Source organism: Schistocerca piceifrons, chromosome 3 (assembly GCF_021461385.2).
Source record: "Schistocerca piceifrons isolate TAMUIC-IGC-003096 chromosome 3, iqSchPice1.1, whole genome shotgun sequence".
In the NCBI taxonomy this organism is placed as follows: Eukaryota; Metazoa; Arthropoda; class Insecta; order Orthoptera; family Acrididae; genus Schistocerca; species Schistocerca piceifrons.
Genome location: NC_060140.1, coordinates 907,440,451 through 907,463,188, shown reverse-complemented (window position 1 = coordinate 907,463,188; position 22,738 = coordinate 907,440,451). Strand labels below are relative to the sequence as shown.

The 22,738-nt window shown below is 42.9% G+C and overlaps 1 protein-coding gene across 1 annotated transcript in view; it reads right to left on the bottom strand.

The window, feature by feature from the left end:
* Positions 1–22,738, bottom strand: part of LOC124787860 (serine/threonine-protein kinase meng-po) — a 324,368-nt gene that overhangs the window by 15,073 nt on the left and 286,557 nt on the right. Inside the window, exon 6 of the mRNA XM_047254823.1 lies at positions 13,005–13,318. Within this exon, the coding sequence (XP_047110779.1) occupies positions 13,005–13,318 (314 nt within the window). The remainder of the gene's footprint in view (positions 1–13,004; positions 13,319–22,738) is intronic.

Here is a 22,738-nt window from a genome sequence, read left to right as displayed (position 1 = left end):
ATTATGATATTTATGAAAAACTACGGTATGTAAAGTAAACTTTGTACTAATGATTTCTTGTTTCTTGTCATTTTACTCATTATTTTTTCTATGCCTTTAACTATGTTACTTACGTTTTCTTGTACAGTACTGACGTGAAATTTGCATTTCAAATGTAATGATTTTTTTGAAAGACGTAATTTTGTTGTTTAAAATGTATTATGGAACACGACGATGATCTGAGTTATAATTACAAAGTGTTGTCATGCTAAATACATACCCACACGTAATTTTGATAATTAATGAGAAGCTTAATAAGTGAGTAACAAAACTTATGTAGACAAAACTGAATGCATTTATGCATCTGCATTTCCTGTTGTATTTCTTTGGACATTCTCTAACTCTGTTTCCCTGCAGGAAAAAACTCATGGAATGTGTGGCACATGTAATACTGAAGATGCAGATAAAATACCTTCTGCACCATCCAAAATTTTTCGCTATTTAATATCCGTTAATAACTTGTACTGTACTTCTGATTCAGAATATGCAAGCCTTGTTGCACAAACTATATTTAATAAATAGTGGATGTAATAGAATATTTATTTCTGACTGTACTGGTATGGCCATTTCCTATTTCTACTTATAGCTTATAGCATTTCGTCCACAAACAGCTGCCTGCTGTCAGTGTTTTTCAAAGAGTAGGCTATGAGCCAATGTGAAGTTACAATGACAACATCATGACCAAAACCTGGAAAATGTGCCAGTAGACGATACGTCCAAATATAAATTGGCATCAGACAAAAATTCTAATACAGATAATGTTTTAAGTGACTAAAACAAAACACATACGGGAAAATAAACACAAACTTTAGTAGTTGTTAAGAGACAGTTCAAACACATTGAACATTTGTGTAACATATCATTGATACATGTTGAACTGACCATTACTCCAAATTAAAAAAAAAAAAAAAAAAAAAAAAAAAAAAAGAGACAAGTGCAAGTATGACTCACACTCTGAGGATTCTGTAAAAACGTAATTATTTGTATAGATAGTTCACTTACAGTTTTTGATGAACGAGTTTGTATCAAACTATGTAACTAAGGGATCATAGAGTTTAGTATTTGAAACAAATTTCAGTTTGATGCCTGAACTCGTTCCCAAGAAAAATGTGTATTTACAGATGGACATATAGGCAGACAGACAACAAGTGGCAAAACTATATTTTTTATGTGTTATAATTACAGATTAATAATTTTTCGATTTTTTTCCTTTACTTGTGATGTGAAACATTGATTCTTGCCAATTTTCATGATTATCGGTCAACAGGGAATACTATATATGTTTCGATGAGTGAGTTTATATATAATTTATATGTAATATAAATGACCATATCTTTTGATCACATTGACTTAGAAGTTTAAATTTTTTACATTGCCAAGGAACCATAGATCTTAGTATTTTACGTAAATTTAAACTTAAATCCCTCACCCATTCCTGAGAAAAAATGGATCTTAACAGACTGACACAAAGACTGATGGTCAATAAAGTGATCCTTTAAGGGTTCTGTTTTTACCAAGTGAGGGAAGGAATGCTACAAATATCTGAATAATAGAGAATACATCACTGAACATTGTATAAGATGTAGCATAATGTAAATATGCTTTCAGAATGTCCACATTCTTAGAGTATGGTATGTATTATCTAATTAGTGGAAGTAAGTATTATCTTAGCAGTTGAGGAATCTTTGGCCTGTAAACAACTGTATGAAAAACTGTGAATTAATAACATATTTGTTCACGTGCTCCATGTATTAGAAATGTTATATTCCCGTAATGTGTAAGTAAAGATGTCATTGAGATTATATAAATATACAAATATACATGGTGACTCAGAGCAATTACAGACATTGACTGTGATTGGGCATTGATTCAAATCAGTTGGGAAAGTTGAAAATTTGGGTTGGACTGGGATTCAAAGCCATGTCTTCCGCTTACTAGACAGATGCTCTGACCACTGCATCTCCTCTCAGACCCAACTTCTAAACTTGCCCACACATTACTGATGTAGTGCATATATAATAAGTAGTAGTGCACATATAATTAAGGCGAGGGTGCACCAATGATGATTTCAATGCAGATGTGCACTATGCTTGAACTCTTACAGCAGTCAGTAAAATGCCATGGGCAATGAGGATAATGGGCAAGGGGTACTAAATCAGTAGTGAATGGATAAATTGAGGATTAGGGCCAGATGGGAGACATGCTAGATATTCCATGCAATTGTGATGACCACTGTGTCTGGATGATCTGCCTAGTAATCAGGAAAACTGCATTCGAATCCCTGTGCAGGACAAATTTTCAAGTTTCCCCATTGATTTAAATCAATGAATGCTCACAGCCAATGCCTGTAATTCCTTTGTGTCTTAATTCATATTGGCTGATAGATCAAAATGGAGTCTGTTCTTTTGGACATGTCAGAGAGAACAGACACAACATATACAGGGTGATTTTTCCAGCATGTACAAACTCTAGAGATTGATTGATGAGAGGATACAGAACAAAAAAGGTCTAATGGTTTCCATTTATTCAATCATACACTGTTATAGAGACTGCAGTCTAATATGCACTGTGCAGTGCAGCCACAGTTACAGTATGTGGTGAAAATGATTTCCATTGCCTGAACACATGCGCGTACATGCCATACCATGTTCTGTATCACATATTCACATTGGCCAGGCTGCATCCGAAGAGAGTCAAAGGTAGCATGAATACACTTCTGCAGTATCTCCACATCTGGAGTAGATTCTGCATACACAATACTTTTGAGATGGCCTCATCAACCACAGAAGACTCTATTGAGATACATCTGGATTTTAATGGTGAAGTGTGCTGGATCACCGTCATGTGGCAGCCACATACCCCTTCAAATCAGCAATGGCACTTCCTTCTGCAGGGGAGGCAAAGTCGCCTGCAAGAAACGCCGCTAGTTCCAGCCTGGTAGGCGACGTGGAAGGAAGACTGGTCCCAAAACACGATCACCAATTTTCCTGGCCCACAATCCGACTGCACTCACGCTGATGATTCGCTGTCACCATACCATGGGGATTGTGTATACTATCCCACAGATGACTGTTACGAAAGTTAAAGGTACTACTCCATGTAAAGGCGACCTCATCTATGATTAGGATCGATGAGACAAATCCTGGGATCGTGGTTGCCTGGTGAAGAAACTAGTGATGAAACTGCTCCCAATGTGGAAAGTCTTTCACTAATAAGCTCTGCACATCCTGCAAGAGATCAGGGTAGTAACGATTGTCATGGAGACCGTTCCATACAGTCATCTGGCTTACACTTTGCATATTTCCATCCGTACTTCGCAAATTTCCACTCAATAATGTCTTATGGAAAAGTTTTCTGGGGTAACTCACCACTTAGACATAAAATGTTGATTGCATTAAAGAGAGCAGTGAGGATAATTAGTGGTGTTCACCCAAGGACTTCATGTAGGCACCTATTCAAGGAGTTAGGTATTCTAACTGCACCACCAGAGTACATATATTCGCTAATGAAATTCCTTATAAATGATCCATCTCAATTCGCGAAGAACAATGATGTTCATACGTACAACACTAGAGGGAAAAATGACCTTTCCTATCTGTTATTGAAGCTGTCAGTTGCTCAAAAAGGAGTACAGAATTCACCAATAAAAATATTTGATCATTTGCCCAACAAAATAAAGTGTCTGGCAGGTAGCAGATCAAGTTTTAAATCTAGCTTAAAATCATTTCTTTTGGACAGCTCCTTCTATTCCATGGACGAGTTTCTGTTTCAAAACTGGCAAAAAAAATTGAACCTCTAAATGTAGTTGCATGTGTAGAACTAAAAATGTCAGTAATATTAATATTAGCACTATATATATAAAATCTTGTAATCTGACTTGTTCCAAATCACATCGATAAAATAATTGTGAAAATGATCTACGGAACATGACATTAGTAAACTAACTAAACTAAACTTAACCGTACTGGTGGGTCAGTTGCCTGGTCGCTTTCCACAGTGTTAACCACATTTTCGTCCACGTATGGTGTCCGAATATCTTGGGTACGTCCTTTATTTCCTGAAACGACCGTGTCTCAGACAAACAGCGAAACACTGTTCCCAACATTGAATGCTGGGGTTGTTGTTAGCGGGGATAAGTTTCGTGATACAACCTTGCTGCATGCCGCTTTTTGCCATTTGCCTTTCCGTAAGTAAATACCATGTCAGCAAGCTCTCGATTCGAATACGGAACCATTGTGTGCAACACTGTATCACCTCCACTGTGAGGCAAGTCAGCAGGAGAAGTGAATCGGACACAACATTACCAATTACTAGGGCACGACATGTAAGGAGCAGTACCACCCTCTAGGAGGAAACCATGCGTACTGGAACTGTGGCTGCATGGTACAGCACTTATTAGACCGCCGTCTCTTAACAAAGTGTGATTGGACAAATTGTTCATTAGATCTTTTTTTCCGTATCCTCTCACTGATCAATCCCTAGATTTTGTACACGGTGGAAAAAATCACGGCCGGCCGGTGTGACCGAGTGTGATGTCCTTAGGTTAGTTAGGTTTAAGTAGTTCTCAGTTCTAGGGGACTGATGACCACAGATGTTTAAGTCCCATAGTGCTCAGAGCCATTTGAACTATTTTTTGAAAAAATCACCCTGTATATGTAATGATGATGATTATTATTATGTAGCATTCTGCCTAGTGGCAGGTCCACGTCTTCGTGCAGAGAATTTCTGATTCCACTGTTCCCTGTCTCCAGTTTCTTCCGTCAGTGTGTTGTATCTCTTCCATCTTTTATGTCATCCAGATGCTGAATTCTTCTTCTTCCTCGTCCTGTGTATTCTCTGAGTTTCCCTTCGATGACATCATGTATGAGTCCCTCGTGTCAAAGTACATGTCCAATCCAGTTGGCCTTTCTCTGAAGAACTGTACGCAGAATACTTCTCTTCTCTCCTACTCTTCGCAGCACATCGTCCTTTTTTATGCGATCTGTCCACTTGATCTTTTGCATTCTCCTCCAGCACCACATTTCAAAGCTCTCTAAGTATTTTTTCTCCTTCTTTCCCACGGTCCATGTCTCTGCTCCATACAATGCAATGCTCCTAATGTAGCACTTTATCAGTTTTTTCCTCAATGCCAAACTCAACTTGCTGGTCAGCAGAGTCCTCTTCTTGTTGAAAGCAACTTTTGCCATGGCGATTCTTGCTCGGATTTCGTCGGTGCAGTGGGCATCCTTTGTGATAAAACTTACCAGGTACTTGAACTGATTCACGTAATGATGCATACTAAAATAACTTAACCTTTCTGGAAAGGGGCAATAATATCTGCAACAAGCTTGGAACACTGGCGTAAGCAAATCATTACCACATTAAAACATTCTATCAAATTTATTGTTATTCTTACTAGTCTACTAAAATCAAAGGCATGTTAAAAGTGGTAGTGATGGAAAGTGATATTTGGGACAGAGAACCAGTAAAATTAACCCCGGTGGGGGGCCGGGAAAAAACAAAACGGTGAAAGCAGCAGACAATAGAGTTTCCTGAAGGGGGCCTATATACTGTTACAGTTATAAAAGAGCCCTCCTTCAGTTTAAGTTGACAGGCACATGCTTCTATATGTCGCTCTAGACAAAACTTTTTTGTATCTAAGCTTTCTACACAGTGATAACTTTTGACATATGTGGCAACTCCTCCTCCCACCTTATTCTCTCTACTCATATGCGCAGCTAGTTTATAACCACTGATATTTACCTTTTCCATATCAGACACAATGTGATGCTCAGACAGGCATAGTATATCTATTACATTATTAGATTCAATGTTATCTAAACAAACCAGGAGCTCATCTACTTTATTCTTCAATCCCGGAAATATTGGTGAAAAATGGTAACATAATTTTTACTTTACTTTTCTGAGAATCTACTTTTTTCTTTAATCCACCAATATTTTGGTTAAATATGGTAACATTATTATAAGATTATTATACACTCCTGGAAATTGAAATAAGAACACCGTGAATTCATTGTCCCAGGAAGGGGAAACTTTATTGACACATTCCTGGGGTCAGATACATCACATGATCACACTGACAGAACCATAGGCACATAGACACAGGCAACAGAGCATGCACAATGTCGGCACTAGTACAGTGTATATCCACCTTTCGCAGCAATGCAAGCTGCTATTCTCCCATGGAGACGATCGTAGAGATGCTGGATGTAGTCCTGTGGAACGGCTTGCCATGCCATTTCCACCTGGCGTCTCAGTTGGATCAGCGTTCGTGCTGGACGTGCAGACCGCGTGAGACGACGCTTCATCCAGTCCCTAACATGCTCAATGGGGGACAGATCCGGAGATCTTGCTGGCCAGGGTAGTTGACTTACACCTTCTAGAGCACGTTGGGTGGCACGGGATACATGCGGACGTGCATTGTCCTGTTGGAACAGCAAGTTCCCTTGCCGGTCTAGGAATGGTAGAACGATGGGTTCGATGACGGTTTGGATGTACCGTGCACTATTCAGTGTCCCCTCAACGATCACCAGTGGTGTACGGCCAGTGTAGGAGATCGCTCCCCACACCATGATGCCGGGTGTTGGCCCTGTGTGCCTCGGTCGTATGCAGTCTTGATTGTGGCGCTCACCTGCACGGCGCCAAACACGCATACGACCATCATTGGCACCAAGGCAGAAGCGACTCTCATCGCTGAAGACGACACGTCTCCATTCGTCCCTCCATTCACGCCTGTCGCGACACCACTGGAGGCGGGCTGCACGATGTTGGGGCGTGAGCGGAAGACGGCCTAACGGTGTGCGGGACCGTAGCCCAGCTTCATGGAGACAGTTGCGAATGGTCCTCGCCGATACCCCAGGAGCAACAGTGTCCCTAATTTGCTGGGAAGTGGCGGTGCGGTCCCCTACTGCACTGCGTAGGATCCTACGGTCTTGGCGTGCATCCGTGCATCGCTGCGGTCCGGTCCCAGGTCGACGGGCACGTGCACCTTCCGCCGACCACTGGCGACAACATCGATGTACTGTGGAGACCTCACGCCCCACGTGTTGAGCAATTCGGCAGTACGTCCACCCGGCCTCCCGCATGCCCACTATACGCCCTCGCTCAAAGTCCGTCAACTGCACATACGGTTCACGTCCACGCTGTCGCGGCATGCTACCAGTGTTAAAGACTGCGATGGAGCTCCGTATGCCACGGCAAACTGGCTGACACTGACGGCGGCGGTGCACAAATGCTGCGCAGCTAGCGCCATTCGACGGCCAACACCGCGGTTCCTGGTGTGTCCGCTGTGCCGTGCGTGTGATCATTGCTTGTACAGCCCTCTCGCAGTGTCCGGAGCAAGTATGGTGGGTCTGACACACCGGTGTCAATGTGTTCTTTTTTCCATTTCCAGGAGTGTATTATTATAACATTATTATTTACCCCCCCATGAACCATGGACCTTGCCATTGGTGGGGAGGCTTGCGCGCCTCTGCGATACAGATAGCCGTACCGTAGGTGCAACCACAACGGAGGGGTATCTGTTGAGAGGCCAGACAAACGTGTGGTTCCTGAAGAGGGGCAGCAGCCTTTTCAGTAGTTGCAAGGGTAACAGTCTGGATGATTGACTGATCTGGCCTTGTAACAATAACCAAAACGGCCTTGCTGTGTGCTGTGCCGGTACTGCGAACGGCTAAAAGCAAGGGGAAACTACAGTCGTAATTTTTCCCGAGGGCATGCAGCTTTACTGTATGATTAAATGATGATGGCGTCCTGTTGGGTAAAATATTCCGGAGGTAAAATAGTCCCCCATTTGGATCTCCGGGCGGGGACTACTCAAGAGGATGTCGTTATCAGAAGAAAGAAAACTGCCGTTCTACGGATCGGAGCGTGGAATGTCAGATCCCTTAATCGGGCAGGTAGGTTAGAAAATTTAAAAAGGGAAATGGACAGGTTAAAGTTAGATATAGTGGGAATTAGTGAAGTTCGGTGGCAGGAGGAACAAGACTTTCTGGTCAGGTGATTACAGGGTTATATACACAAAATCAAATAGGGGTAATGCAGGATTAGGTTTAATAATGAATAGGAAAATAGGAAAGCGGGTAAACTACTACAAACAGCATAGTGAACGCATTATTGTGGCCAAGATAGATACGAAGCCCACACCTACTACAGTAGTACAAGTTCATATGCCAACTAGCTCTGCAGATGACGAAGAAATTGAAGAAATGTATGATGAAATAAAAGAAATTATTCAGATAGTGAAGGGAGACGAAAATTTAATAGTCATGGGTGACTGGAATTCGAGTGTAGGAAAAGGGACAAAAGGAAACGTAGTAGGTGAATATGGATTGGGGCTAAGAAATGAAAGAGGAAGCCGCCTGGTAGAATTTTGCACAGAGCACAACATAATCATAGCTAACACTTGGTTTAAGAACCATGAAAGAAGGTTGTATACATGGAAGAACCCTGGAGATACTAAAAGGTATCAGATAGATTATATAATGGTAAGACGGAGATTTGGGAACCAGGTTTTAAATTGTAAGACATTTCCAGGGGCAGTTGTGGACTCTGACCACAATCTATTGGTTATGACCTGTAGATTAAAACTGAAGAAACTGCAAAAAGGTGGGAATTTAAGGAGATGGGACCTGGATAAACTGAAAGAACCAGAGGTTGTACAGAGTTTCAGGGAGAGCATAAGGGAACAATTGACAGGAATGGGGGAAAGAAATACAGTAGAAGAAGAATGGGTAGCTTTGAGGGATGAAGTAGTGAAGGCAGCAGAGGATCAAGTAGGTAAAAAGACGAGGACTAGTAGAAATCCTTGGGTAACAGAAGAAATATTGAATTTAATTGATGAAAGGAGAAAATATAAAAATGCAGTAAATGAAGCAGGCAAAAAGGAATACAAACGTCTCAAAAATGAGGTCGACAGGAAGTGCAAAATGGCTAAGAAGGGATGGCTAGCGGACAAATGTAAGGATGTAGAGACTTATCTCACTAGGGGTAAGATAGATACTGCCTACAGGAAAATTAAAGAGACCTTTGGAGATAAGAGAACCACTTGTATGAACATCAAGAGCTCAGATGGAAACCCAGTTTTAAGCAAAGAAGGGAAAGCAGAAAGGTGGAAGGAGTATATAGAGGGTCTATACAAGGACGATGTACTTGAGGACAATATTATGGAAATGGAAGAGGATGTAGATGAAGATGAAATGGGAGATAAGATACTGCGTGAAGAGTTTGACAAAGCTCTGAAAGACATGAGTCGAAGCACGGCCCCGGGAGTAGACAACATTCCATTGGAACTACTGACGGCCTTGGGAGAGCCAGTCCTGACAAAACTCTACCATCTGGTGAGCAAGATGTATGAAACAGGCGAAATACCCTCAGACTTCAAGAAGAATATAATAATTCCAATCCCAAAGAAAGCAGGTGTTGACAGATGTGAAAATTACCGAATAATCAGTTTAATAAGCCACAGCTGCAAAATGCTAACACGAATTATTTACAGACGAATGGAAAAACTAGTAGAAGCGGACCTCGGGGAAGAACAGTTTGGATTCCGTAGAAACACTGGAGCACGTGAGGCAATACTGACCTTACGACTTATCTTAGAAGAAAGATTAAGGAAAGGCAAACCTACGTTTCTAGCATTTGTAGACTTAGAGAAAGCTTTTGACAATGTTGACTGGAATACTCTCTTTCAAACTCTAAAGGTGGCAGGGGCAAAATACAGGGAGCGGCAGGCTATTTATAATTTGTACAGAAACCAGATGGCAGTTATAAGAGTCGAGGGACATCAAAGGGAAGCAGTGTTTGGGAAGGGAGTGAGACAGGGTTGTAGTCTCTCCCCGATGTTGTTCAATCTGTATATTGAGCAAGCAGTAAAGGAAACAAAAGAAAAATTCGGAGTAGGTATTAAAATCCATGGAGAAGAAATAAAAACTTTGAGGTTCGCCGATGACATTGTAATTCTGTCAGAGACAGCAAAGGACTTGGAAGAGCAGTTGAATGGAATGGACAGTGTCTTGAAAGGAGGATATAAGATGAACATCAACAAAAGCAAAACGAGGATAATGGAATGTAGTCGAATTAAGTCGGGTGATGCTGAGGGAATTAGATTATGAAATGAGACACTTAAAGTAGTAAAGGAGTTTTGCTATTTGGGGAGCAAAATAACTGATGATGGTCGAAGTAGAGAGGATATAAAATGTAGACTGGCAATGGCAAGGAAAGCGTTTCTGAAGAAGAGAAATTTGTTAACATCAAGTATAGATTTAAGTGTCAGGAAGTCATTTCTGAAAGTATTTGTATGGAGTGTAGCCATGTATGGAAGTGAAACATGGACGATAAATGGTTTGGACAAGAAGAGAATAGAAGCCTTCGAAATGTGGTGCTACAGATGAATGCTGAAGATTAGATGGGTAGACCACATAACTAATGAAGTATTGAATAGGATTGGGGAGAACAGAAGTTTGTGGCACAACTTGACCAGAAGAAGGGATCGGTTGGTAGGACATGTTCTGAGGCATCAAGGAATCACCAATTTAGTATTGGAGGGCAGCGTGGAGTGTAAAAATCGTATAGGGAGACCAAGAGATGAATACACTAAGCAGATCAGAAGGATGTAGGTTGCAGTAGGTACTGGGAGATGAAGAGGCTTGCACAGGATAGAGTAGCATGGAGAGCTGCGTCAAACCAGTCTCAGGACTGAAGACCACAGCAAAAACATTATTTACTTTCCTTTTGCGAGAATTTTGTGAGTTTTGGACCTCTTTGGCACCTGCCTGCCTGAACTTCTCATTGGACACTAATATTAGCCTAAAAAAGAGGTACATCCATGAGTACTAGTGTCCCCCCTTATGGATTTCGCTAACAACCCTGCCAATTTACCCTTCCCTTTCCTATTGAGATGTAGGCCATGCCTTGTGAATACCCCCCTATCGATAGCGTCGACAGGAACCAATCCAATGTCCGACAGAGTGGCCGCCCTACGCAACTGATCCAACTCCATATTTACCCTCCTAACAGAGCGGTTCAACTGGGGCTGATCATGCCACACGAAAGCAGGCACCAGCCCAACACTGGTATGGGTCGTGCCGAGGCTATTCCCACCAGGTCACACTCAATACTGTAGCCCTAATCCCTATCAATACTGTTTCCCACTCTACCATCATCACATGATCCTGCTTTGTCAATCCCTTGCACAAGGAACCTGTATCCTCTACCACCTGGCTAAGACTTGCACTTGGCTTGAAAAAGTTTGTGACCTGCTACCTGTCACCTAATTTTTCCTGCAAAATCTGGCCCACACCTCTTCCATGGCTGCTACCTAGCAACAGAACTTTCCTCTTACTGTCTACTTTTTTTTGAAACAGTTGATTTCCTAGTGAGATTCTGTTGCATCTTAACTACATCTACTTCTACTGGAGCCTCTTACTTACTTATAGCATTTAAAAGGAAATTAAAAGAATTTTGGCAACTCCTTCTACTCATCTAATGAATTTTTGGATATAGTAAGTGGGCAATTTCCCAATCCCCACTATATATATATATTGAGTGTCATGTAATATTTTGTCTAATGTAATACTGACGTCGCCTTGTAGTAGGGTTTTGGAGCATATACTGTATTCAAACATTATGAATCACCTCGAAGGGAACTATCTATTGATACGTAATCAGCATGGTTTCAGAAAACATCGTTCTTGCGCAACGCAGCTAGCTCTTTATTCGCACGAAATAATGGCCGCTATCGACAGGGGATCTCAAGCTGATTCCGTATTTCTAGATTTCCGGAAAGCTTTTGACACCGTTCCTTACAAGCGACTTCTAATCAAGCTGCGGGCCTATGGGTTATCGTCTCAGTTGTGCGACTGAATTCGTAATTTCCTGTCAGGAAGGTCGCAGTTAGTAGTAATAGACGGCAAATCATCGAGTAAAACTGAAGTGATATCAGGTGTTCCCCAGGGAAGCGTCCTGGGACCTCTGCTGTTCCTGATCTATATAAATGACCTGGGTGACAATCTGAGCAGTTCTCTTAGGTTGTTCGCAGATGATGCTGTAATTTACCGTCTAGTAAGGTCATCTGAAGACCAGTATCAGTTGCAAAGGGATTTAGAAAAGACTGCTGTATGGTCTGGCAGGTGGCAGTTGACGATAAATAACGAAAAGTGTGAGGTGATCCACATGAGTTCCAAAAGAAATCCGTTGGAATTCGATTACTCGATAAATAGTACAATTCTCAGGGCTGTCAATTCAACTAAGTACCTGGGTGTAAAAGTTACGAACAACTTCAGTTGGAAAGACCACATAGACAATATTGTGGGGAAGGCGAGTCAAAGGCTGCGTTTCATTGGCAGGACACTCAGAGATGCAACAAGTCCACTTACACTACAGACAGCTTACACTACACTCGTTCGTCCTCTGTTAGAATATTGCTGCGCGGTGTGGGATCCTTACCAGGTGGGATTGACGGAAGACATCGAAAGGGTGCAAAAAATGGCAGCTCGTTTCGTATTATCACGTAATAGGGGAGAGAGTGTGGCAGATATAATACGCGAGTTGGGATGGAAGTCATTAAAGCAAAGACGTTTTTCTTCGCGGCGAGATCTATTTACGAAATTTCAGTCACCAACTTTCTCTTCCGAATGCGAAAATATTTTGTTGAGCCCAACCTACATAGGTAGGAATGATCATCAAAATAAAATAAGAGAAATCAGAGCTCGGACGGAAAAGTTTAAGTGTTCATTTTTCCCGCACGCTGTTCGGGAGTGGAATAATAGGGAGATAGTATGATTGTGGTTCGATGAACCCTCTGCCAAGCACTTAAATGTGAATTGCAGAGTAATCATGTAGATGTAGATGTAGATCTTGTGTAGACACCTGTTATTAACCTGACACGTTCCACATCATTACGAAGTGATGTATTCATGATCTATGGAACAAGTACAAATCTAATCTAATCTAGCCGAGGTACTGACCTCCTTGCCGGGTGTCGGTGGGCGCGCGGCCCAACCAGCGGTCCTCGAGGAAGCGGTGCAGGTCACGCAGATCGCTCGGCCGCTTGTCCAGGCGCGGCTCCAGCAGCTTCCGGAAGAGGCGCTGCGCGCGCGACGACAGCTGCTTGAACAGCTTGGGCCTGCGCACGGGCTGCAGCATGCCGTTGCTGCCGTGCCAGTGCACGTAGCGGGCGTAGCGGGGGTCCTCGGCCGCCGCCTTCTGCCACGGCAGGCACCCCGTCAGGCAGACGAACACCACGATGCCGAACTGCCACACGTCGTGGCACGTCTCTGCCCTGCCGACATACGCAGCGACTGAGCACGTCCACTCTAGGATAACGGTACACAAGTTTCACTGAACTACACTACTGGCCATTAAAATTGCTACACCAAGAAGAAATGCAGATGATAAACGGGTATTCATTGGACAAATATAATAGAACTGACATTTTCACGTAATTTGGGTGCATAGATCCTGAGAAATCAGTATCCATAACAACCACCTCTGGCCGTAATAAGGGCCTCGATACGCCTGGGCATTGAGTCAAACAGAGCTTGGATGGCGTGTACAGGCACAGCTGCCCATGGAGCTTCAACACGATGCCACAGTACTTCAAGAGTAGTGACTGGTGTATTGTGACAAGCCAGTTGCTCGGCCACCATTAACCAGACGTTTTCAATTTGTGAGAGATTTGGAGATTGTTCTGGCCAGGGCAGCAGTCGATCATTTTCTGTATCCAGAAAGGCTCGTACAGGACCTGCAACATGCAGTCGTGCATTATCCTGCTGAAATGTAGGGTTTCGCAGTGATCGAATGAAGGGTAGAGCCACGGGTCGTAACACACCTGAAATATAACGTCCACTGTTCAAAGTGCCGTCAATGCGAACAAGAGGTGGCCGAGACGTGTAACGAATGGCACCCCAATCCATCACGCCAGGTGATACGCCAGTATGGCGATGACGACTACATGCTTCCGATGTGCGTTCACCGCGATGTCGCCAAACACGGATGCGACCATCATGATGCTGTAAACAGAACCTGGATTCATCCGAAAGATGACGTTTTGCCTTCGTGCACCCAGGTTCGTCGTTGAGTACACCATCGCAGCCGCTCCTGTCTGTGATGTAGCGTCAAGGGTAACCGCAGCCGTGGTCTCCGAGCTGATAGTCCATGCTGCTGCAAACGTCGTCGAACTGTTCGTGCAGATTGTTATTGTCTTGCTAACGTCCCCATCTGTTGACTCAGGGATCGAGACGTGGCTACACGATCCGTTACGGCCATGCGGATAAGATACCTGTCATCTCGACTGCTAGTGATACGAGGCCGTTGGAATCCAGCACGGTGTTCTGTATTACCCTCCTGAACCCACCGATTCCATAGTCTGCTAACAGTCATTGGATCTCGACCAACGCGAGCAGTAATATCACGATACGATAAACCGCAATCGCGATAGGCTAGAATCCGACCTTTATCAAAGTCGGAAACGTGATGGTACGCATTTCTTCTCCTTACACGAGGCATCACAACAACGTTTCACCAGGCAACGCCGGTCAACTGCTGTTTGTGTATGAGAAATCGGTTCGAAACTTTCCTGATGTCAGCACGTTGTAGGTGTCGCCACCGGCGCCAACCTTGTGTGAATGCTCTGAAAAGCTAATCATTTGAATATCACAGCATCTTCATCCTGTCGGTTAAATTTCGCGTGTGTAGTACGTCATCTTCGTGGTGTGGCAATTTTAATGGCCGGTAGTGTATAACAGCCCAAACAAAGCAATACTAAGCTTACCTCCATTTGTATCATAAACAGTACCCCTTATGAAACTACTTACTGTGGAATAAAAACCAATATACAACAAATATAAAGGCTGTCTGCCAGCAGCTATGTACATAGTTGTCGGATTATATCACCGATGTCAGTTGGTTACAGAATTTTGGAACACGTTTTACCTGCGTGTATTCTGGGGACAGTAAATCTCTGTACGGATTACGCGAACGACGGTCGAGTGAAACCTAGCTCGCTCCGTTCGTCCAGAAGACACAGAAGGCAGTAAATAATGGCACCTAGGTTGCTGTTGCGTTCCTCGACTTCCGAAATGTATTCGATACATTTCTGCACTATCACATAATGGAGAAAATACTGACCATCTTTGTGTCTGGGTTGAAGAGTTCCTAGCAACTAGAACACAAAATTTTCTTGATGAAGAGAAATTTTCGGATTTAAAAGTAGCTTCAGGCTAACCCATGAAAATGTTAGACGATCGTTATATATAAACGACCTAGTGGACAATATTGGAAGTCTCATGACGCTATCCACAGACGACGTTGTTGTGTACGTAGAAATCTCAACGAAAAAGCTAGTGAAAAGCAGGAACATCTGCGGTGGGTAGTTGCTTGGTACAGGTATTTCCAAATGATTCTCATCATAAACAAATGTAACGGACTGCACAAGAACAGACAGAAAGACCCACCGTTCTACGACTGCTCGATTGATGGACAAATAGTGGATACAGTTAAATCCATTAAAAATCTGGGACTATACATCCGGAGAAATTTAAAGCGGAACGGCTGCGTGAAACTAGTTACAGTAGAGGAAGATGCCAGACAGAATCACTGGAAGGTGGAAGGAAGGAAGGTAGGTAAGGATTTAACATCCCACTGACAACGTCTTCATTCGATATGGTGCACAAGCTAGGATTGTTAATTTAAGAATGGTGATGGAAATCGGCTGTGCCCTTTCAAAGAAATCACCCCAGCATTTGCCTGGAGCGGTTTAGGGATATCACAGTAAATCCTAATCTGAATATCTGGAGGAGGATTTGAATCGTCCTCCTCCTACATGGAGTCCAGTGAGCTAGCCACTGTGGCACCTCACTCGGTGAGATCCACTGGAAGACCTAGTATTAGTAGTAGTAGTAGTAGTAGTAGTAGTAGTAGTAGTAGCTTTATTCATCTGTAGATCTCTTTTTACAAGGATGTAGGATATGTCAAAGTATTTACTAGTTTAGACCAATTTAAAATAAGCTAATTCGTATACACACACTTTTGCAGACTTCTAGTTACAGACAATCATTAGATTTACTCCTGGTATACAGTAATTTTTTACAAATAACTTATTAAATAAGGTAATGCCACACTGTTCACTCATGTCTCACTATCAGTCACTGCACACACTATACACACATTGTTTCATAACACTTCACTCACTAAACGCACAAAAAGACACGCACTGGTGATCATTGGGCCATTTTCTGTACCACAACTTCCTATTTGCTATCCTGAAAAACTGAGTCAGCATCCCCCTGTAATGAGTGAGATGTTGAGCTCAGAAAGAGGAATAAGTGTTAGTATTGTGCAATGTATAGCTTGGGGGTAAGCTTTTCTAGAAAAGGAAGAAAGAAGGAAAAAAAATATAGTGTGAAGGTGTTATGTGAAATGTTAGATGTTTTGTAATCATTATTAAGTAATCCTTCAATGTATAAAATGTACTTCATAACAGGTACCATTAGCTGCCTTTTTAAATAAGTGTGTTTTTGCAATTTCTTTTATCTCTTTTGGTAATTTATTGTACAGTTTTATACCTTGGTAGAAAATGCTGTTTTGAGTTTTTTGTTTATTTACCTCAGGAAGGGTAGTCCACCAACAATGAAGGTAACTTACAAAACACTTGTTCGACCGATGTTTGAGTATTGATAGTCAGTCTAGGATTTTTACCAAATAGGATTGACAGAGGAAACACAGAAAATGTAAAGAAAAGCAGCACATGTCACCACAGGATAATTTAGTAAGCGTCAAAGCGTCATAGAAATGTTGGTCCAACTCTAGTGGCATACACCACAAGAGAAGCGTTATCAGAACAGTGTAGTTCACTTTTAAATTCGAAGAAGATTCTTTCCTGGAAATTTCAACTAAAATATTGCTTTCTTCTGCACATTCGCTCCAAAAGACATAGAAGTTAAATTAGAGAGCATCTAGTTCACAGAGAGGCTTACCAAAAACCATAGTGACCACGAACCATTTGTGACTGGAATGGGGAAGCGGGGAAGTGACAGTGCTATTCACAGTACCCTCCATACACCATAAGGCGGCCTGTGCGGCGTAGTTGTAGTGTAGAGGAGAAGAAATTAGAGAAAACGTGAACAAAACGAGACTGAATAGTTCCAGAAGAGGTTCCACAGGAAACGTCAGCACCATAAAATCACATAGTAGAACACACTAAACTAATATTCATGAGGACAACGATTCATCTGACCGTCCAACTTAAGATTTTCTTAAATCACTTGAGGCAAATGTCTCGAGATTTCGTCTAAGGAGATACAGCCGAATCCCTCTCTATCCCTGACCACTCTCAACAAGTTCTCTGTCTCTGATGTCTTGGATGTCGATGGATTGTTCACCTCTTGCCTCCCTCCCTCCCCAATACCAGATCATCTTTGATCCATTTCACCCGAATATCTGTGAATGTCTCTGCGCTTAGATTCAAAAGAAGTGGCGTATGAAAGAACAAGACTTATGAACCTAAAAATAACTTTAATGTGAAATAATAACCTCACAATAAGCAAAATAATGCCAGCCTGTTCGAAACTGCACGTTTTTTACAGAAATGTGAAATGACGACTTACTGCTGCATAGCATTCAGTAACGTATTCTTCCATACCATGAGTCGGAACATACTTGGCCTGCTGTCGACTGGGTCGTCAGCTGTGTTCGCACTTCAGTGGCAGCCACTTTGAGGTCATCCAGTGTGTGAGGAGGGTCCCTGCGATGATTCACAGCAAGTTGCAGCTGCTCCCAAGCATGCTGAATCTGTTTCATGCCAGCAGATACTGCAGGCCATTCCATTCGTTTGATTCCTGCTTCCTGTACACGAGTTGAGGATGGAGTGTTGAGGCGTTATCGTCTTGGAAGACCAGCTCATTGGTGACATACTGACTCTAGGGCTGGACAATAAGTTGCAGGTTTCTGTTCCTATAACGCACAGCACTCAAATGGCCATCGATAACCTTGAGAGGCATCTGATATCTGTACATGATACCAGCCCAGATGGTGACTGATGTTCCTCCAGTACATTTGAGACTGTGTGGCTAAGGTGTGTACTTGTGAGTGTCCATTTGCACACTCTTCTGTGATGACCATCAGATGAATCCTGCACTGAAGAGAACCCATGACAATGCTTCATGTTCCATTCCAAGTGCTTCTTTGCCCATCTGCTTCGCTCACTACAGTGCTGGAGGTTTTATTTTGTTACTCATAATGAACGCCTAGAGATCCATCTGCTTATATGGAGATGGTTGCGTACTATCTGGCTCGACGCAGCCCTCCCTTTGTCTCCAAAAAAACAGTATCCAGTTTTGCTGCAGTCCCCTCTTGGCACCTACGAGCAATAATTTGCGTGTAGCGTTCACCAGGTGGTGACCGCAGGCGACCACTGAGAGCGATCTTCAATTTCTTTTTGTCTCACAATAACAATTGAATTTTCCACTTGCGTCGTTGTCACTCCAATTTTCCAGACAACTTCACTTGCTGACAACCTTTCTTATCGTTACGTGACAGTGCGTGGAATGACCCTTCGAAGTATGTTGCTAGACTGCACAGATTCACTTTAACCTCCATTACACTGCCATTTCCTGTGGCCAAAAGAGTACTGACAATGAGGTTTCCGAAAAAAGGGGGCGGGAATATAACTCTGCTCAAAGTACACTGTAAACTGTATTCGCCTGTACTTTATTTCATACACTCTGCAGGACGACCGTGCTATTTGCCATTCCCTGAATGACCGCTACCCGCTAGGAACAGTAAGAACCAAGTGGCTTTCGAGCAGTCGCGAAAGCAATATTACTATCGTCGATTTTAAGTTAGTTTCTTCTGAAACGATACTAAAATGTTATTACCAGGTCCTTGGCTCCAAATCTGACAAAGGACATGAAAAGAAAGTGAATTTTAGTTCCTGAAATTCTGTTTTCTTAGCTGCAGCATATCCGATGTACTGGGGTCTGTTACCAGATTTCATACGCCTAAGAGCAGTTGAGAGTCGGTTCCGTTTTATTCCGTTCATTCGTGGTCCCAACAATATTTTGTATTGTTCTGAAAAAGGGAAAAAACCATTACATGAAATCCAGAAACTGAAGAAGGGGAAGGTGAAACAGAGCAAAACGAAAAGAATATCAGTTCAGCTACTGTCCTGACTCTTCAATAGTTGCAGCCGCCTATTTTACGTTCAGAAATGGCTGTCGATGGGAAGAGCAGATGAAGATCTACAAGACTGGCTTGTTGAAGTCTGACAAACGTGACGGGTTCTGAATGTAAGGCGGTCTTTCGCTTGACTCCAGAAAGAAATTGTTTCAGAAAGTTTCAAATTTAACGAAATATTACTATTTTGTATGTTTTAGATAATGTTTTCTAATGTTTAAAGTATTTTATCTCAATGAATACCAGTAATATGACAAAGCTCAACAATCTTGTTGTTTCAACGTGAAAAAAGCTCGTCTTATCTTTGTACACTAAAATAAATTATCATTTACTTATACCCATTCGTCATTTTGTATAGTCAGCAATCTTACGTATCGCGTACAATACATAACCTGCAACAATGTTTTGGCTTAAGCATCAAAAGTCATGAACGTATATACAATCATTCAGCCAAACAAAGGATCAAAGATTGTTTGTTTTAATGTACTGTATGACTCTGTCATTTAAGCACCAGAGACCGGAAGTCAAATAACTGGAAAAGAGGACTAAACCTATTTATTTAGGTATGTATAGCTATTAGACCCCTAATATCAAAAAGCGAACATTCAGCCACTCTGGTAAAGTTCTCGTACTTTCTCATAAAACCTTATAGAAAACTGTCATTGCACATACGATAAATACGATATTGCAGTGACTGTGTTCTATATGTACATTGAAGCGCCAAAGAAACTGGCGTAGGTATGCGTATTCAAAAACAGGCACAAAACGGCGCTGCGGTCGGCAACGCCTATGTAAGACAAGTGTCTGGCAAAATTGTTAGATCGGTTTCTGCTACTAAGATGACAGGTTACCAGTATTTGAGTTTGAACGTGGTGTTATTGTCGGCACATGAGCGATGGGATGCAGCATATCCGAGGTAATGATGAAGTGAGAATTTTCCCGTACGACCATTTCACGAGTGTACCGTGAATATCAGGAATCCGGCCAAACATCAAATCTTCGACATCACTGCGGCCGGAAAAAGATCCTGCAAAAACGGGACCGACGACAACTGTAGGGAATCGTTCTACGTGACAGAAGTGTAGCATTTCTGCGTGCTCGAGGGGACCCTACACAATTTTAGGCATGTGTACCAGTTTCTTTGGCTCTTCAGTGTATACCATATCTCTGTTGTGTGGTAACCCGATGCAGTACCCCTTGGAGTTTCGGCTGTACCGCAACACATTCAGCCTACCAGCGACTGTCTCTTCCCGACTCGACCGCCGGTAGTAAACTCTAGAGATGCTGGCTGTGATTTTAATTTGTATTAAGAACTTATATTTGTACGTCGAAATCTTTTTACTGTTGTACTGCGGAAACTGCAGTTCTGTTAACATGACACGTTCGAAACTCCTGTTGCTGTGTGGTCTTTGCTGTTCAAAGCCAAAAGAACATTAAAATTAAACACTAGAGATTCCAATCCCACTTTCGGTAAATGTAAACATATTCACCGCAAGATTTACGGGAAGCTCCGTATAATACAGCGGCCCTAGCATCACTCCCAGCAGGGCGCTATAACCATGAAAATCTTTCCCTACACCGGCCACGTGCCGCCTGGAAACCGACCGTGTAATCTGTCCCCGGTCGTGGATATAACTTGCCGGCCGACGCATAGCCAGTACTGTTCTCGCCGAACTCCCATCATGAACACCATAGATCTCCACGGTCAACCAAACAATCTACATGACCGACCATAGGCTCGAAGGACACTGTCTGCAGTACGTACCGTCTCGAGTCACCTCGCTGCCTGCCTCTGACCACAGCCTCACGGACCCAGCTCTGCATGCTCTACAAGCCGCTAAGCCGTCACCGAGTAGCGGCCGCGTATCCGTCGACCATGGCCTCGCTGAACGCCGCCTGTCCTACGCTCTTCGGCCAGCTCGGCTGTCACGAGATGCAGCCATTGCCTACCACTGATCACTGCTCGTGGGACTCGGCATCTAGGGATGCTATGAGAAGTTTCTTATTTCAGTGGATCAACATAGACTCTCTGAGAACATCCTATTGTCGGATACAGTGTTAACCTTATTTCTCATTGTCAAACAGTGACTCTTATTTTCTGGATATTCATGTTCTATGTTCTGTGAATTTATAAAGCATTGTTCACTGCTACCAGTGGCATATTAATCAGTTTGTTGTTGCCCTTCCGGTCATGGACATAAAAAGTTATATGGAGTTCTCTTCACAGTGTATGCCAGAAAACTGATGGAGATGGTCCTCCATTCACTAGCAGCAGCAATTCCGGTCGGGTTTGATACCGACTGACACTGACAGAGAATGACACTCGCCTGCGGTCCCTGTTGGCTGGGGTCTTTTGACAACCACTGTTGTGACGAATTTCATGGCTTGGCTGCAATTGGCAAACCATTACTTGTAGATTCGTTGGACAGTACATGGCCGGCCGGTGTGGCCGAGCGGTTCTAGGCGCTTCAGTCTGAAACCGCGCGACCGCTACGGTCGCAGGTTCGAATCCTGCCTCGGGCATGGATGTGTGTGCTGTCCTTAGGTTAGTTAGGTTTACGTAGGTTTAAGTTCTAGGGGACTGATGACCTCAGACGTTAAGTTCCATAGTGCTCAGAGCCATTTGAACCAGTTGACACTCGGGCACGATGTGATCACGGGCATGACCATACACGATAGCTCATATCTGTCATTCTCTCACGACTCGACGTTCACGCATCTTACTGTGTTGATTCGACATACCGGACTGGTACATGCACTCCGCTACACTGCATCAGCCGTGGGATGTCGCACGACCACCTGGTACGCCACCCGCAGAGCGGCCATTGTGCTCTTGCGGCGAGTGTAGTCTTTGACGGGGATGGTTACCATATTGACCAGTGCGCTTATTTATAGAATGTCCCGCTAATCCTATGCTGATGACGTTTCTTCCTGATGACAGTTATCTTGTCCTGGTTTTATTGTGCACATAAAGTCTTTCAGCCTGCTGTTACCTTCCTTACCTTGATTACGTAATTTTCGTTTACGGCTCACTCCACCAAAGCAAAATCTTTTTTCTTGCTTTATTTTAGTCTGTGCGTAGTGTTGAGAATGGACGCCATTACATTGAATAATTGTTTCATTGGGAGCTTGTAAATATTGTGTGGCTCCCAGCCCAGCGAATGCTTTTCCATTTGATGTCACTTCGACGGCTTTTCTATCGACTTAGTTGTTTATTTATTGAAGCAGCATCTCATTTGGTCTCACAAAGAGATCCCGGAACCAGATTTTATATCGCAAGACATTTTCAGGGTCAGATGTGGACTCTGACCACAATTTATTGCTTGCGAATTGTAAATGAAATTGAGAAGGCAGCAGTGGATTGAATAGATAAACAGACAAGTCCTAGTAGAAATTCTTGGATAACACAGGAGATACTGAATTGAACTGATGAAAGGAGAAAATATAATATTGCAACAAATCAAGCAGGCAAAAGGGCATACAAACGCCTAAAACGTGAAACTGACAGGAAGTGCAAACTGGCTAAGAA